This window comes from Artemia sp. Qi Xiang Cuo, chromosome 3, assembly GCF_049724085.1.
Source record: "Artemia sp. Qi Xiang Cuo chromosome 3, ASM4972408v1, whole genome shotgun sequence".
Classification (NCBI taxonomy): domain Eukaryota; kingdom Metazoa; phylum Arthropoda; class Branchiopoda; order Anostraca; family Artemiidae; genus Artemia; species Artemia sp. Qi Xiang Cuo.
The window spans coordinates 257,648-276,250 of NC_142796.1; the positions used below are offsets into that span (position 1 = coordinate 257,648).

The following is an 18,603-nucleotide window of genomic DNA, read 5'->3' on the forward strand; positions in this document are numbered from 1 at the left end:
AGCATCCTCTCCCCAGGACAAAAATTTTCCTCGGTAAAGATGTCAGGGTTGAAATGCCAAATACCAGATTTTGGCAAATCCATTGTGGATACTGGAAGGAGCGCATGCACGTGGGAAGGATACACAACCAATCCTGCTATATTGAAGACGGTAACCGTATTTACCGGATTACTTAGCATCAAATTATTCATCACTCTGTTGCAGTGAGCTTTGAATTGGAAAAAAAACTAGCGTTTAGTGTTTATAGCCTAAACACGGCTATTATGGAAATACGGCTACTATGGGGAGGAATAGTCAGAAAGACAATGACATTTTCCTCAGATCTTCGTCGATCAGCTCTTGTGATATCCACCCAGACAGGTTTGCTCCAGAAGCTGACCCATTTGGACTCTCATTTAGCACGGTGGTAAGGAATTTCTTTCTTGGAAAGACAAAATAGGGCGGTAAGAAATTTCCACTCGTAGCAACTCTTCCAATCATTGTAACTAGAGGGCCTCGTTTGACTGAAGGAAATTAGCTGAATATTTTCTTACATTTGTCACAGGTCATCAGGATGTCTAGGTCATCAAATGATCATATCTGCCTTATTTTGAGAATGATAGGTACTGGGACTGGCATAAAAGTCTAAGGTGTTTATAGATGTGGATAATCTTTGTAGGCGTAATTTTGTTTGTTTTTTCTTGTTTTCTTTATCTTCTTCTGAGCATTTTGTCATGTACAGAAGGTAACAATAAATTTTTAGTGGATAAATAATGCTATGAAGTGGCTCACTATCAGTGGCTCACTATGTACCACCTCATACTGGTGCAGTATGCACCACCGGCCCTCTAGCCACCAAAACCAAAATCTGATGAGACTGGTGCATTATAAAAAGAAACGATGGAGCTACTTACAATGTCTGATCATCAATATATATATATATATATATATATATATATATATATATATATATATATATATATATATATATATATATATATATATATATATATATATATATATATATATATATATATATATATATATATATATATATATATATATATATAGTACCGGGCTCCGGCACGCGGCAGGCTTCTATATATGTATTTTCATTGTCGCTTGTCTTCTAACCGCAGACAATTTGCTGTCTTTTCATACTGGCCTCTTTTTAAAGATATTTGATTATTAAAGCAAGCCCAATTTCTAACAACGATATCTATTAAGCTTTAAACTTTTGGTTTTCTTTTTTACGGTTTTCGTATTGCTGCAATCCCTCGCTAAAATATATACAAATATTTTTGCAATTACCAGCCACTTGACCCTGGCATTTGGCACGCAGTAGGCTTCTATATATGAATTCTCATTGTCACTTGTCTTCTAACCGCAGACAATTTACTGTGTTTTCATAACTGAGTCTTTTCAAAGATATTTGATTATTAAAGCATGTTTCTGAACTATTTTTTAGCGGCTATTAAAGCATTAATAATTTGTCTAGCGGTTATTAAAGCATGTTTTTGGAGTATGGTTCAGTGATTCTGAACTGAACTTCAAAAAAATTTAAACTTTTTTTCATATCTTAAGAAGACATTACTTATATTTTCTAACAACGATTTCTACTAAGCTTCAAACTTTTGGTTTTCTTTTTTAATGTTTTAGAATTGTTGTAATCCCTTGTCAAATATCGAATCATCATTTGTAATAATTGCAAATTTTGTTTTTGGGCCTTCCTACTGACATTGTTGCGTTCAAACCTGTAAGCTTAACGATGTAGCAAGTTGATTTTATCTAACAAAAAACACACTAATTTTTAAATTTTCAGGCATTTTTCTAGTTTGAATTAAACATTAAAATTGAAAACCTTCAATTTTTCCTCATAAGTGTGACAAGTGTCATGATGTCATTGCAATGTTTACTACATGACGTCATTTGCAAAAATAATATCCTTGGATTTCATCTGACAAAAAAACAAACTAATTTTAAAAATTTTAGGCCATTTTCTAGTTTGAATTAAAACATTCTAATAGTGTAATAATAGCGTTCTAATAGTGTACTTCTTTTTTGATGATCTGACTCTAGTTTTAGGAGTTATGGGCTATTTAGTTTTTTAAAATGGGATATGGTCGTCTCTTATTAGGTTGCTAGCTGCAGCTGCAACCTGAATATCTGCCATGGTTTGTTCTTTGCTAAGTTTCAGCTATCTCTAAAGCCATAACACCAATGAAACTTAAATAATCCGTATTTATAATTAACTATACTGATCCTCTATATAATTCTTACTAGCTTGCTAGCTACAGCTGCAAACCACGATTATAATAAGCTATATTGATCCTTTATGTAAAGTTGCCTATACAAGTTAGTATAAACAAGAGTTCATTCTTTATTATAAATTTTAACTTAACTACCGCTGCAACCCAGATTAACTGAAAATTCAAAATCTTCTGGAAAAACAGGTGCTATTTGTGCTGGCTGGACTACGCTTCTTCTTCTTTCTTGGGCTGCCAATTGTCTCTGTAGATCCGCTGCAACCCGGATTAACTCAAAATTGAAAATCTTCTGGAAAGACAGGTGCTATTTCTGTTGGACGGGCTACCTTTCTTTTTCTTTCTTGGGTTGCCCATTGTCTCTGTAGATCTCTAATGTCTCTTCCTGATTAAACAACTCCCTGGCCACTGCAAGGCTTGTATCTCTTCTCATCTTGGCTGTCAGGCGTTGCATGTCTTTCTCCATTTCTTGTCCTTTTCGGTAAATCCAACAAAAGAAAAATTTATTTTCCTTGTATCTGTGGTCCTTTAGAATTTGCTTCTTTTGCCTCGGCTTGTCTTGTGTCATTATGAAAAACAAAACGCCGAACATTTGTTGTTTTTTTTTTTTTTTTTTTTTTACAGAGGCTGATGCAGTATAAGGTTTTGGAGGTTTTATAATATGTTGAACGTTGACTTTTGCCACGGTTTGTCTTTTGTCATTGTGAAACACATATCGTCGAACCTTTGTTTTCTTAACAAAGGCCTGGTAAGTATTAATGACCTCATCCATGTCAAAATCCCAAACCCAACAATCATCTCTATCATTTTCGACTGTCATACCGTATCTTTGCTGTTCATTTTCATTTTTAATTTGCTCTAATTGTCGTTTTTGCATATCTTCTAACCGCCCGTGTCTTTGCTGATCATTTTCAATTTGACACGTTTTAGGATTTTGATTACTTCAGATACTTTAGCAATGTCCTTTTCTTTAGCTGTCCGCATTGGTGTTACCGCAACCGATGGTCTAGCTTGTCTTTCGTCATTATGTAACACATATCTCCGAACCTTTTATTTTCTTAACAAAGGCTTGGTAAGTATTGGTGACCTCATCCATGTCAAAATCCCAAACCCAAGCGTCATCAGCATCATTTTCGACTGTGAAACCATATCTTTGCTGTTCATTTTCATTTTTCATACGCTCTAATTCTCGTTTTCGTTTATCTTGCAACCGCGCGTGTCTTTGCTGTTCATTTTCATTTTTGACACGTTTTTTTTATTTTGATTACTTCAGATAGTTTAGCAATGGCCTTTTCTTTAATTGCCCGCATTGGTGTAGTCGCAACTGATGGTCTAGGTTGTCGATCCTCACATCTTATCACGTTTGACAGTTTAGGTGTTGGTTCCACAATATCGTCAATAACTGCAACTGCAAATTTTCGTTGTTTGGGTCGTCCTTTAAACATTGTGTTGGATAAATAACTGATTTTGTTAGATTAATAACTGGCTACATTTAGAAACTTTAGCGGCTTATATAAGAGGAATGAACGTCATAAAAAGTCTTGATGCCATGAAATACATAACGTCATTGTAATTTTTTACGTGCATAACGGCATTGTAATTTTTACTACATGATATCATTTGCAAAAACCAAAATTAAGGCTCTTAACAATTTTTCTCAGACTTCTGACCTATCTATATCGTTTCTTGCTGCATGAATAATCCACCAGGAGCTGAATATATCTTTAGCGCAAAATGAGGACTAAACATCGCATCGATTCTATGGTTTTATGTAGTTTTAAAATACTCTTGCTCAATATGAAGATAAAAAAAAAGTTACATTTTAGTTTATCTTCCTATGATACTGTTTTTTTTTTTTTTTTTTTTTTTTTTTTTTTTTTTTTTTTTTTTACTAACAACTCATCAGACCGCACAGCCACTAGAGAATGACTTCAGGCTAATTCATCTAAACCTGCCAGCTAAATGAACAGTTTGAGTAAGAAGATGGGCAAAATGCAAATAGTTTCGGAAAAAATATCACATAAAACTTTTGACTTACTTCACAACTTTAGTAGGATGCAAATAACGTATATTTGTACAAAACGGATCGCTCTGGTCCTTATTTCCAATAAATTTAATTTATGGCACGGCAAAAAAGCGAGGCAACCCCCCCCCCCCAAAAAAAAAGAAGAAGAAAAGGTGCCTCTATGGATCCCACCAGCTCCAGAGACAACCATTAGAAACACAGACCATATTCAACATAACGTAGACTAATAGGGTAATATATGTTGGGCGCATTAACCAAGATGTGAATTCCTTCTTTATTTGTAAAACCGCTCTAACAGGTAAAACCCCAAGGACATCTAGAAAAATTTTCAAGGAAGGGGACAAGCTTGCCAAAAAAGTGAATTGAAGGGGGAACAGTTTAACAAACATTTTACCAACAGGGTACTAGTTGCTTTAAATGTTATTAAATTAATGGATTTGCATGTTTATGGTCTTTTAGAACAAAAAGGCTTCCTTTCCCTCCCTCCCCTCTATGTACCCTTGTATAAGATACCCTATAACCTACAAAGTACTTGTAAACAAAAACTTAAATTCAAAACATGTTCTTGTTAAATTATAACAAAAAACTCGCACTGAGTGAAATGAAAACAGAAAAATATATTAGTGTGCTAAATTAATTACACAAACTCCTTTCATGATAATAATACAGGCACTTTGAATATGTAAAAAAGGCAATAGTTAACCATCAAACTGCATAAAATCAAAAATTTGCAACTCTGAACATGATCTGAGTGTGGGGATGGGGGGCTATTTGCATTTTTAAAATATCAAATTTCAAAACATAAATCTGACTAAAAATGGAAACTTCTCCATGTTAAATATCAATTAAATAAAAGATATGTTCACATTTTGCAAACACTCATAATGTATTCAAAGATACTTTAGAAAACACTAATAAAAATGTAGAAAAGCTTTTTCCCATGCCTTTTATGTGCAGGGTGTCTCAAAAGTTTTGATTAAAAAACCTTTTTAAATACTTTGTGCAATATTGATCTTCCCCAGGGCACAAACACTGTTTTTTTCAAAATTGAAAGCGATAAATTCATGAATTAATTCAAATAGTTAAATTAGTTTAGCTTAATTCATTACTGCAACTTATATCAATTTCTTGGCTGTGTTTACCTCAATCCTCGCCACTCTTGAGGGGGTACCAGCTCCGTTTTAATCAAGGTTGAAATAGGTGTATTTCTCGTCTTCCTATTTTTATACTTTTTATAAATACCTCTTATTTGATTCTCTCGACTAAATGAGTTCTCTTTCAATAATCTATAATAATGGGTTAGATTTGACAACACCTGGGGGGGGGGAGAGAGTAAATAAGACACTCAAGGGTGACTATCCTTCTCTGAAAAAATAGGAAATAAGATAATTTTGTATCTAATGGCATTTATAGCTTATAATCATTAACTTAAAGATTAACTAATTATTAAAGATTAATCAAAGATTAACTGATTAAAGATTTTCGAATGCTAAATTTTAAAATAAAGGTAGTTTAATTTTTAAAATACAGATGACCAAACATATATCAAAACCACAGAAACCGAAGTGGAAAAACAACACAATAGATGTACAAAGCAAGGCCGTATCTATGGGGGAAGGGGGTTTGCCGCCCCCCCCTTTCAAAAAATTTCCGACTCTAGAAACGTAACAAAATGCAAATAAACATATTTTTGATGTTTCTTTTAAGTTTTGTTTTTGTAAAACCTACCCTGAAAAAATATCCCCCCCTGAAAATACAATCATGGCTTCTTTGTAAAACTTATTTTTCACATTAGACCCTACTCCTTCCAGTAAGGTTCCAAAGCTCCCCTCACTCCTCCCCAAAAAACCCATGTCAAACAACAGTCACTGTGATTTAATGTTAGTTCAAACATCATTTGAATTTTCTTTGACCTTTTCACAAATTTGATATCCCTCCTCCTCTGAAGTGTCTATTTGCGCTCCACTAGCATGATAAAATAAATATCAAGTTTTTTATATTAGATGCTGAAATGACTTTCCAATAGCCGATTATCAGATGATTTTCCCATAGACCTAATGATTGACAGTTCAGGGTTTGAGATTCGTCTGAAATGATGGTCGGACAAAAGACAAGTTTTGTCGGTAGAGACAAATGAAGCAATTAGAGGAAGAGAAATCATATTTTATATATTACTTGCGTGAAAAAGAGCAGTATTTTTTATAATCAGATTGAGGGATGGCTTTCAGATTTCAGTTCAAATACTACAGCAAGAGATCAAGTCCCCTATCCAAAGTTCCTGGTTCAAAAACCTCCACAGGTGTAGATACCCCAGCTGAAAACCATAAATTATGCCCATTGCTGTCCACTAGTGACCCTTTTTGGAATACCCTAGATAAACATGTATATCCTTCCAGAGCAGGGGTGACAATTCACAAAGATATACAGTGGGAAGGGATATTTTTTAAAGAATTGCAGGGTATTTCTACAAATATAGGGGAAGAGCAATTTCAGTTTTTTTTAAATTTTCTTTAACGAAAATAAGAGAAACAGATTTTCCAAGATTTAGGAGCGGCATTTACTCTCCCCTCCTCCCCTCCTGGCTTATAAGCATCTTTAATAGAGAAACTTTTTTTCACAAAATAAGCACACTTTTTGGGACACCAAAGGCTAAGCTCCCCTATGAATGAAATATCAGGATAAAACGGAAAATCATAACCTAATATTCTTAGCTAAAAACAAAACAACCGAAATGATATACAAATAAACTGTATTTCAGGATCAGCAACAAATTGTGAGGAGAAGGTTCCTTTGGCTTCGCACTAATCTTGGGTTCACATAGCTAAATTTCCACGCATGCGTAAAATTTTATCCGTTTTCACAAGTTAATTTTTTCTATTTCCTTCTTTAATTGTTCTTACGAGTTTTTGATCGTGTCTTTTCTTCTGTAATTATTTTTCAGTTGGGGTTATCCTTTTGTTTTTTATATTCTTATTATTCTATTTTTTCATATATTTAGTGTTTCCTATGTGGTGTTAAATATTTTTCCCTTCCCCATGAACCTGGCTTTTGATCCTTTCTATCAGTTGATTTTAATCACTATATATAAATATTTAGTGTATCTGAATATGAGCCTGAATCATGACCTAAGACCAAGTCCACCTTAATCGTGGCAATTCATTATAGACTCTGGAGAAAATGCTAATTTGAACAGAATCCATTATTTGTCATAAACTATATACTTATCCAAACATACGCAATTCATAAAGAGCGCAAAATGATTAATATAAAGAGCACCCCAGGGAAGTTGAAAACACCTCCCAATAGCATAATTTTGGCACTAACTCCAGTCCAAAAAACTGACTCATTTCGTAACTCAATAAGTTTCGAAGATATTGAAAAGTCACTGACCTGCAATTTACTCTAAAACAATTCAGAAGTAGATCCCAAATAAAATATTGTTTAGATTATTTAATTGTTTGAAAATTGTTTAATTATATTTGAAGGGGCGCCATTTCACAAAAATAAAAGGGGGAGGGGGCAAAATACTTCAAGTTTCTTTCACTGCGATACAATAAAAAGGAATTTTCAAAATCTAGAGCAGGGCAATTATTTTTCATTTTTACCCAATAAAATAGACATACTAGTCATATTTCAAAATCTAGGGTGGGGAAATCGCCTTCTTTACACCCTCATCCCTGATTGCCGCCCCTAAAGATTGGGCCTTTTAATAGTTAATTATCCTAAACTGCTGCAATCTACAGTCACTTTAAAATAAGGGGGGGGGGAGTAAAGAACCTCAAATTTTATCAGTAGTACCAGCTTAAAGTCAGCTAGTCTGCTGAACCTGTTACATATTTCCTAATCGTATCCTAGGTTACTTTCTAGATACAGTATTTTGAAGTAAATTATTCTTGAGAACAAAAGAATTCTTGTCAATTTTTACTTACAGAGAAATTTCAGCTTTAATCTTATAAAATTTAGACTAACAATCTACACTATCCAACTGTCTTTGAAATTTCCTTCTTTTTAATGATGTTGCAGTAGTCTTTGTGTAGTCTTTTAGAGACTACAATTTAAGCGACACTGCTGTGTTTTCCTCCTACCTCCTCATGTAAAATCCCCGATTGTTTCAACTTTGCCAACTACCCAATTCTCTAAAGGGGCAAACTTATCTTGGCCCCTATCTTCCCCCCCCCCCGATGCTAAATTACCGAAAATCCGACTCTCACCAGTTCCTCGTAGTCTTTAAGTTGACTATCAACAATATTAGATCAATTTAATTCGAAAAATTGTGGCACCCCCCTCCCCAAAGCAAAAAATCACGAACTTGTGTTGATAAGAAGAAAATTTCTTTAGAAGAGGTGGAGAAGTTTAATTCTTTACTGGGTTCCATGAGCAAGGCCGTACCCTGGGGGAAGGTGTTAGGGGGTTTGACCCCCCCCCCCTCCGAAAAAAAAAAGTTTGCCCGATTTATACAAAAGTAACAAAAATTAATGAAAACAAGCTTTTGATGCGTACCCCCCCCCCCCTCGAACCAAAATTCTGGATGAGCCCTTGCACTAAGCGTTAGGCAACATAGCTACATGAACTTACGACGAGCAAAATCAAAAGTAAAAAGAAGAAAGACTAGAGCCCTAAAATCTATAGAAAAAGCACCGAATTAAACAATTAGAAACGTGAATCTTCCAAATATATGGCAACATAGCATTGAGATACGCATGCAAAGTCCAGCATGCACCAATTTTAAATATCACAGCTAAACACCTGGTCAAACCAGATAAGTTTTAACACTTCAAAATATTTGTCGTACCTAATTAATTAATCAAAATTTAACTTCAAAATTGATTAATTAATTATAAACACTTCAAAATAATTATTATAACTAATTAACTAATCAAAACTAAACTTCAAAATTGATTAATTGATTCTAAACACTTCAGAATAATCTTTAAAATTGATTAATTAATTCTAAACACTTGAAAATAATTATATTAACTGATTCATTAATCAACATAAACTTCAAAATTCATTCATTAATTTTGAAAACTCCAAAATAATTTTTATAACTAATTAATCAATCAACTTTAAACTTCAAAATTGATTAATTAAATTAAACACTTAAGAAAATAAATTGAGGGCGCAAATAAGAGAATCGGCGATAAACTATACATTAAAATATAATCAGCTAATTAAATTTCATCAGATAAAATTACTAACAAAAATACACATCATCATGTTTTGTTTAATCAAAGAAAGCAACCCACGAACCTATAACGTTTTATATGATTTACTGGTAAAGATAACTTAGCAACAATGTCTCAGACCTTTCTACTTTTCTTTACATGTCTTGAGCCTTTCTAAATCAACCATGTCTTAACTTTCTGCAATGCACCTCTCCAAATCCCGATTTGGCCAACGTTTTTAATCCACAATGCCGCGCATAAGGGTTGCATCCAACGTTTTTAAACATCTTTCCAAGTACTGCTTCATAAGCTGTTCTCAAAGCCTACAGTCTAGCTTCTGAAAAACAGCTCAATTAAAAAAGCTTACCAGAAGTTTGAAAAATTTCTTCAAAAAGGTTGCCGAATCTAACAGTCAAAATTGAAATTCGCCAATTAACAATAAACATCGAATCAATTAGATATTTTGAGAGCAGCTTCTTTTTCTGAAAGTACTGGGTTGAAAAAGATGTTGTCGTTCTACTTCGATAATGTTAGCTTTAGCACACAGTAGAGGCTGTCAATCAAGCAATTTAAATTAAGGGGATTCGAAACCTTAAACATCATTTTGCGAGTCTCGGCGTCACCTGACCATCTCTAAGACAAAGGACCCATTAATGAATGTTCCCAGCACCACAGGGAACTCCCAAATCAATTTTAGTAAAAATGTGTTAATCTTAAAAATGGATGAATAGCTCGAAAAGCTAAGGAGAAACTAGTTCAAAATTAAGGAAACGTACAATCTCTGACTAACTATTAAGCAAAGCGCTGCCTATTCAATGTGCAGACAGAATAAATATTATAGATCGGATTTCGGCAAGGTTTTCAATCATGGTGGGTACCACCGCATGGAACTCCCGAAGATATCATAGAAATTCCATCAACTACCTTCTAGCTTATGTTTAATGTTTCCATAGCGGGTATTCCAAGAAGAAAATTTATAGGGTCTGCCCCTAAAATTTAAAAAGGAATTTCCAAGCTAGAATATTTATAGGGCCTACCCCTAAAATTTAAAAAGGAATTTCCAAGCTAGAATAGTTATAGGGCCTACCCCTGAAATTTAAAAAGAAATTTTTACTTTATTTAATCGAAAGAAAATGAAGGCTTTCTAACGAAGCAAGTTTCATTAAATCTGAATACCTATATCTGTGACACAAAGCGGGAGAAAATAAATGTTCTTTTTTTTCTAATATTTCCGTGAAATTAGGAGTCGGCTTCTAGTTTTCTGTCGTTTATTCTGATCTCTTATCCAAGCTCTAAAGGTTATGACAAGACCAACCAATCAATTTTAAATAGTTTGGCCACACAAACTAAAAAAGACCATAAAGGGCAGAAAGGTTTGTTCTTTAAGGTATCGAGTCCCCTTAAAATAATCAAAAATGGTCAACTCAATAAAACATTTTAGTACATCATTTTTACGAGAGCAAATATTTGCAAATGTTCTAGTCATTTTACTTCGTTAATATTAGGTTCTGAGACATAGTGCAGATTGTCAATTATACAGTAAAAATAAAATATTTCAATTAACAATAAAAATTATCATTTAAATAAACCAGATAAAATCTCCCATTTAGTTACTAACAACTAGTCACTCCTTACGAAATATATTCATCATTCTTCTTCTTCATTAAACTGCCCGACATAGTCGGGTCCGGTCGATTTCTTCTGAAAAATCCTAGTCGCCACAAAATAAATATTAAGATTACTAGTAGAAAAACTCCAACTGCTACTGCTAATAAAATAATCCATATTGGTATTGACTTGGATTCCCCAGTATCAAAATGATCTGGATAGGCTATTGTTTCGGCCTGAAAAAAAAATAACAGTGGCAGTAACAACAAAACTAAATAAAATATATATAAACGATCCCATATTACATGGTATAAAATTTCTTTGCTCATTGTGACGTCTGTGGCACATTTTCATAAGGCGGTCACACTATTCCTTATTCTGGAGAAAGAAATAGTCCCGCCTTTTAAAAATTGGTTAAATACCCGGACAAAATGGAAAGCCAATAAAAAGAACGAAAGTTTTCTTAGCCACAAGATTTTTTACAATTAAACTTAATGTTACTCTCTGATAAAACAATAGGGGGAAAATTTGCGAAAAGCCATATTTAAACGATAAAAAAAAACCAGTTGCGAATTTTCAGTCGAAAGCACAGCAGGCCCATAAGACTGTTCAGAGAAAACTATCACAAAAAGCAAGGGACAATGCAAATCATATGGTATTCAACTACGCTCCCATCGCCCCTTGCCTAGATACTCGTTTATTTGAAATTCGAAAACTAATCCAATAAAAACTACACAAACCTTCAAACGCTAGTAATTTACTCTAGAATTAAACATTTAATTACATTAAGAAATATACACTAGCCACGAATATTAAATGACACACTGAATTAGAAAGATAGGACAGCCAAGACAAAGAAAAATGAGACAAACTGTGGTAAAGAGAAAAATCTTATAGGCATGAGAAAGGCTATAACAAGGGCTATGCGAGCCAGTAGTATTTTGCCAAGGCAATACTCTCCCCTTTATAGGGTATTCATACATAGATACAAGATGGGGGACGGTCAATTGAAACTACCTAATTTTCTAAGGGGAGTGCGTTTCTTTTAATCAACTGGTTCCTGAAACTTTTGTTAGTAAATGTGTCTCCGCTATGATTTTGCAAGGTTTTCAAAAATACTTTTCATTTCACGTAGATTCATTTCAATACTTTGAATACTTTTCACTTCAAGGATTATTTTAAGACGTGACCTTAATAATTTGAATTTGGTGCTAAAATAAAAGCTGGTTTAAAAAAACGCTTGCTAGCTTATATTCACTTTCCATGTCTAGCCAATTCTATTCTTCTTGTAAACTTGGGTTTCGTAGCTTTCGGCTAGTGGCGAATATGAGATGGAAAGCTCAGTCGGAGAGAGAATTTCGCCTTTTGGTTCAACTCGACGCGGAATGTCGACAGAAATGCTCACAAAATAAATAACTAACTAAAATCAAAATGGCTAGGGGATTCAAGTTGAAACCTTCAGACAGCGTCGGAAGGGAGAGGGGTCACGTGGATCTCAAACTTTGTCATGAGAAGAGGTCGATCAAAAGACACCATGCATATCCAGGTCATTTGTATGCAACTGTTACGTTCAACGCCGTTAAATCGACAGCAATCTTTAAAAAATAAACAACTAAAAAGTCAGGTCCCTAATTTTGTCAAAAGAGTACAATAAGTTGACTGCAGTAATTCAAAAGACCATTTTGATTATTAATATTTTTTTTTTTTTTTTGAGTGTGTGTATACTCTGCCCTGGGAGTAGAAATATATTGTAAATCGTAAATGTTGGTGATACCACGATACATTATTCATAACAATCAAATGAGGCATGTCCACAGGAGATTTCAGGAAAGGAATCGCGTAAACCTTAAAAATCCTGAGATTTCAAGGATGCCCGGGACGGCTTGAAAGTTTCATTTTCGCCACAAACATAGGTTATTTTTCTATATTGCAATGTAGCACGTCTTATCAATTTTCTGCATTCAAGGGGAGTGGCAAATCAAGCCAGAGTTTCCGGGATGTTTTGGAACAACTTATCACGTGGTGCCATTGATTGCATTGAGTGGCACTTCTTTTTAGCCATCACATGATAAAATATTAGTAAAAACTTAAGATTCAAAGCTTATTACTTCAGCAAACAAAGATATACCCATTAGTTTCATATCTTATCCTACTTTAATTTATCCCCATGATGTACAGAAGTTTTATATTTTTCTGAAATACACTGAGTTCTCTTTTCACACTGAATAGTGTGAATAGTTCTCTTTTCACGGGAAAGGGAGTATTTGATATTAATTTTTCTCCCATATGCTGAAGTCCCAAACATCAGCCTTGAACGAAAGTGGTCATAGTTATCAGTCAAAGACCCCCAAGAATTTTTTTTCCCGTTTTTCCAACCGCCAAAAAGTCTATGTTGTGTAACAAAACATTTTTTTTTAGTTACCATAGCTGAAGCAGCCCTTCCCATCACAAACCCTCGTCCTCCCGCGTACGCCTATGATATTGTGGTATTAAAGTAGAGAGCATGGTTGCAAATAACTTACATAGTCAATATCATCCACTGTATTTGATTGATTGATTTCTAAAAACGGATCTAACTCAATTCTGGCCTTTGATCTTATAACTACTCGATCTGCTTTCATATAATCTTCTGCGAGTGTTGAATTCCAGAGTCTAAAAAAATAGTATATATAAAATAAGAGGCACAAATAAAGGTAGACAATAACCTTAAATAGTATGGAAAATACTAAACTACTGTGGTGAACATCCAAAAGCTCCAAACTAAAATTCTGTTTAGCTCATTTCTTCGTCTATTGACTGACGTTCATGTTAACTGGCTCACTTTAAATGGCAGACAGTGAATTTTTTACAAATTCCTAAGTGTTTGAAATACAGTAAACAACATAATAAAATAGTAGTCTAAATAAAAGGCATAAAATAGCGTAAGAATGGCAATACAGAAAAGAAAAAGGAGGAAGGTTATAGAAAAATGGTATAGAACAAATAAAAAGAGGAACCAGAAAATATATTTTTTTTAAGTACCAAGAACATCAAAATAAAGCATTTTTGACATCCAGACCCATGATCTATTCATATCATTAGATCTATGATATAGATCTATTCATATATCAGACCCAGGTCTATTTACAATTGAAATCCGCAATTTTCTGAGATTTTTCTTTCGATTCTTTCAGATCTATTAAGTTTTTAGGACAGTATCACATTTTGGTAAGTGTTGCCATGTTGAACCTTGAAACTAATAAGAAACGGTGTCTGTCACTCCGATCCGATGTCCCTTCAGGGCGGAGGTTCAAGACCTGGTATCGCTAATTATTTGGATTGGGGGGTGGCAGTGGTATTGCTTTACATACTCAGCCAACGCGAGTCTGGAGATTTTACGGTTAAACAGATTCCCACATAAAATCTGAATTTCGGATGGCAGGTGAGGCGGAAAACGCCTGCTCCTGCCGCAAGCACAAGCAAAAACGCTATTCGTTCGAAAAAACTTGAATACAAACATTATGTCGATTCCCACAATAAAGATAATATACAGTAGCGAAAAGTCCTATACTCTCCATTGAAAATTTTTGACAAAGATATAAAACCGCACAAGCTTCGTGACCCCGGCTTCACGCACGTACAATAGCAAATGTGTCCGATAGAAAACCAAGTAGCAACTAAAACTATGGCTCTGACGTATATACTTCTTCTGACGTACTGCTCTGACGGACCGTCAACTTGCCTAATTACACGCTATGAAATGTGCGTCATGTTTGGAGAACATTTCGCTACTGTATTACATTCATACTGTGGTCGATTCCCAAAGACAACAATACATTCAAATGAAATTTACACCTTCTTAAGCTGTTTGATACTGCAAGTGTTTAGCTTGTTTTTGCTGATTTCAAACATTCAAACCATTCAGACCCACAATTCAAACATTAAATTATTAACGTTAAACACAAAACAAACAAACATTAAAATACACCTTCTTAAAATGTTTGGTGCCAGGTGTTTTTAGCTTATATTTCACTCACCGTGTGTTTTTCATTTTAAATTTGGAACTAAGAATAGGCTAATAACTGTTACAGTTGTCAAGTATGGCCCAGAAACGTGGACGATCTGGAAGTTTGAGATTACAGATTAGATTTTACATTATATTACATTTTATTTTTTATATCATATTACAGATTTATATTGAGATAACAGATTATATTTACATTGTATTATATCTTAGTTTTTATATTATTTTCTATATTATATATCATATTTTGTTTGTATTTTATTTTTACACTATATAAATTATATTATATTTTACAGATTTTTCACCGGAATTGTCTAATAATGGTTTTAGGTACTAGTTGCTACTTTACGCACTAGCTGCTACTAAAGCCGCATATGGAGGTATTTTTCATTAAAAATTGAAATTCGTGTTTTCGCTCTTTTTCTTAAAATATATATGTCTCCTCTATATCTATATTAAGAATCAGATTTCATTTCCACTGTCCTTGGTAGTTTTAAAACACCACAGAAACAATTATACAGAAGAACATCCACTATATCTATGTGCAAGTCTCCACTATATCTATATTAAGAATCAGTCATTTTCACTGTCCTTGGTAGTTTAAAACAGTATAAAAACAATTATACAGAAAAGGAAAAGCGAGAAGATTACAGGAACAAGTAAAGATATTTGACGATTTTTTACGCTTTTTGTTTAATTCTATTTTAAAAGGAGATTAGAATTAAAAAAAAAAACTGAAAGAAGGGGGAATTGACTACGACAATTTAAAACATGTTATATCTCTAGTCAAAATGAGATCGTAGCAGATATTCTTACTGAATTGCCTCTATCAAAGGTTCCAATGAAACGTCATATATTTTTTAGGCGATCAAAGGGTCATGGAGTTTAACCATCCAACGGTGAAGAGTCATAGGTTTTTAGGGAACCAGTTGAGTATTTTGCTGATGGAACCCTAATTTTTTAGTCACAAAATTGGTTTTAGCCTTCACTTACTTCCCAAATTTTACTATCTACAAAGGCTTACTTTTTTCCTCCATGTTGTCGAATGCTAGTTGAAATTAGAGCATTCCCAAAGCAAAACGAAATTTTAATATTTATAATTTACGTTTTAAATGTCCCCAAAGGGGAGAGGGTTTACTTCATATTTATTACTAATGTTTAAATATGATATTTAAAAAAAAGAGACTTATGGAAGAAATACTTGCTCACTAGACTCCTCAATTGGTCAATTCTACTTTCCGACTGCTATTTGTTTTTTGCTCAGTACTATATGTTCTTCTCAAAATGCTTTACATTATCTTATCTCACCTGTGAAATTAGTTAGAAAACGAATCATTCACTATTAGCATCGTTAACTAGTAGCGCCCTCCCAAAAAAAAAGAAACCTAAATGAGCTTGATAAGTTGGTTAAGAACAAATTCAACTTACCTTGCTCTGATTTTAATAACAGCTGATTGTCTTCTCTGAAGATTTCTAACGTTGCAACGGAAAATGAAACATTTAGCAGTCCCTTTGTCGCAATCCTGAAATTATATCTCATTTATCAATCAAACAGTTCGTGGTAACAAACTGTAAGTAAGGAGCGACCCGACTCAATAGTAACCGAAACTCTAAAAAACGGAATTTTGATACAAATAGTTATATAAAAAGAATCGGCTTATTATGCTGATTCCAAGTATATAAATTTAATTAGGTTTAGTCATACCTATCAAAGGTTACCAGCCTGAAAATTTTTTCCTATTTTTAGAAAAAAGGAAAATACCCCCTAAAAGTCAAGTGATCTCAATGAAAACCACACCATCAGATTCAGCGTATCAGAGAACACTACTGTATAGGTTCGAAGCTCCTATCTGCAAAATTGTGGAATTTTATATTTTTTGCCGGAAGAAAGATCAGGGTTGCATGTTTTTTTTTTTTTTCATTTTTTTTTTTCAGGGGTGATCGTAACGACCCAGTGGTCCTAAAATATCGAGAAAGAGTCCATTAAAATGGAAATTAAAAGTTATAGTGTCCTTTCTAAGTGACCACAAAAATTGGAGGGCAACTAGTCCCCCTCCACGCCTCTTTTATCTCAAAATCGTCTGATAAAAACTTTGAAATAGCCATTTTGTTCATCATAGTTGAAAGTTCCAACAACTATTCATTTGGATATAACACCCCCCCCCCCACAGCTCCAGGGGAAAGGTCTTTACGTTATAAGATGTGTCCATTGTGTAGTAATTGGTATTGGTATGCATGCATACATTTTTTGGGGGGAAGGGGACAAATTTTCTGTTAAATGTTTTTCCAAGGTGAAGCTTTCCATAGGGAGGGAAGTTTCCAGAGGGTTAACCTGTCAGGGGAAATTATACACTGCGGAAATTTGTCGGAATTCTTATACAAAATTCTTTTGATATGTCTTACTTTCTCTTTCCCGTCTTAATTTTACGCGTGGAGTGGCTAAGAGTAATTTTCCGGGGTAAATTTTCACCGGAATTCAATTGTCTAGAGGAAGCTTCCATAGAGAGGGAGTTTCTCCGTGGAAGTGGGGCCAGATTTCCTGGCATTATTTTAAAAACGATCAGAAATTAAATTAAAAAAAAATTGTTTTTTCAATTGAAAGCATTGAGCAACATTAAAACTTAAAACGAACAGAAATTATTACGTATATGAAGGGAGTTGTCCCTCCTCAACACCTCACTTTTTACACAAAAGTTTGAATTTTGTCCCAATTCTTTAAGAATTAATTTTAAAAAAAAACTTTTTCCACAAAATAAGTTTTTCAAAAAAAAAGTAAAGAACTCTATTAAACAAGAAATGAACAAAAACAGAATCAAATAAGCTATCAAGCATACAATTACCATAAATCAGTAGGCTATTATTAAATAAATGAAACCCAAAACAAACATAAATTAAAATAAATAACAGAGTCAAACTCAGAACGAGCAGAAATTAATATGAGTAGGGTTCTAAACCCCCTAAGCTTTCTAAAAGCCAGAATATAATTTGTACTTTACTGAGAAAAATTCAAATGAATTTACTGAAAAAAAATTGCATCGTCAGTTTAATATACATATGCTGATATTTGTTTTCTTAAAGTTATAAAAATGAAAATATTTAAAAGAATTTTTTTTCAGTAAAGTACAAATTATATTCTGGCGTTTAGAAACCATAGGGGTTTAGAACCATACTCATATTAATTTCTGCTCTTTTTTAGTTTGACTCTGCTATTTATTTGAATTTCTGCTTGTTTTGGGTTTCATTTATTTATTGGTACTAATTTGTGGTAGTTATAGGCTTGGTAGATTATTTGATTCGATTTTTGTTCATTTTTGGTTTAATGGAGTTCTTTACTTTTTTTTTTGAAAAACTTATTTTGTTGAGAAAAGTTTTTTTAATAAATTTCTGTTCGTTTTATATTGACAAAGTCTTTTTCAGGGAAAAAGACTGAGCCTCTTCTAAAGTTAAACAGCGATCCCTTCCATAAAAACCTCAAATACCTCCTGGGCATAACTTACAACCCTTGCCCCTAATCTCTGAGGTTTGTTTCAACACCAAAAGCCTTGTTCTATGATATTT

The 18,603-nt window shown here is 33.6% G+C and overlaps 1 protein-coding gene across 2 annotated transcripts in view; it reads right to left on the reverse strand.

Moving 5' to 3' along the window:
* Nucleotides 1–4,821: 4,821 nt before the first annotated feature.
* LOC148953625 (integrin alpha-PS1-like) overlaps nucleotides 4,822–18,603 on the reverse strand; it is an 86,236-nt gene continuing 72,454 nt past the window's right edge. For both annotated transcript variants that reach the window (XM_089087283.1, XM_089087282.1), the window contains exons 5-7: nucleotides 16,474–16,568; nucleotides 13,565–13,694; nucleotides 4,822–11,278 (exon numbers count right to left, since the gene is read on the reverse strand). In XM_089087283.1, the coding sequence (XP_088943409.1) occupies nucleotides 11,066–11,278; nucleotides 13,565–13,694; nucleotides 16,474–16,568 (438 nt within the window). In that variant the 3' untranslated portion in view covers nucleotides 4,822–11,065. The remainder of the gene's footprint in view (nucleotides 11,279–13,564; nucleotides 13,695–16,473; nucleotides 16,569–18,603) is intronic.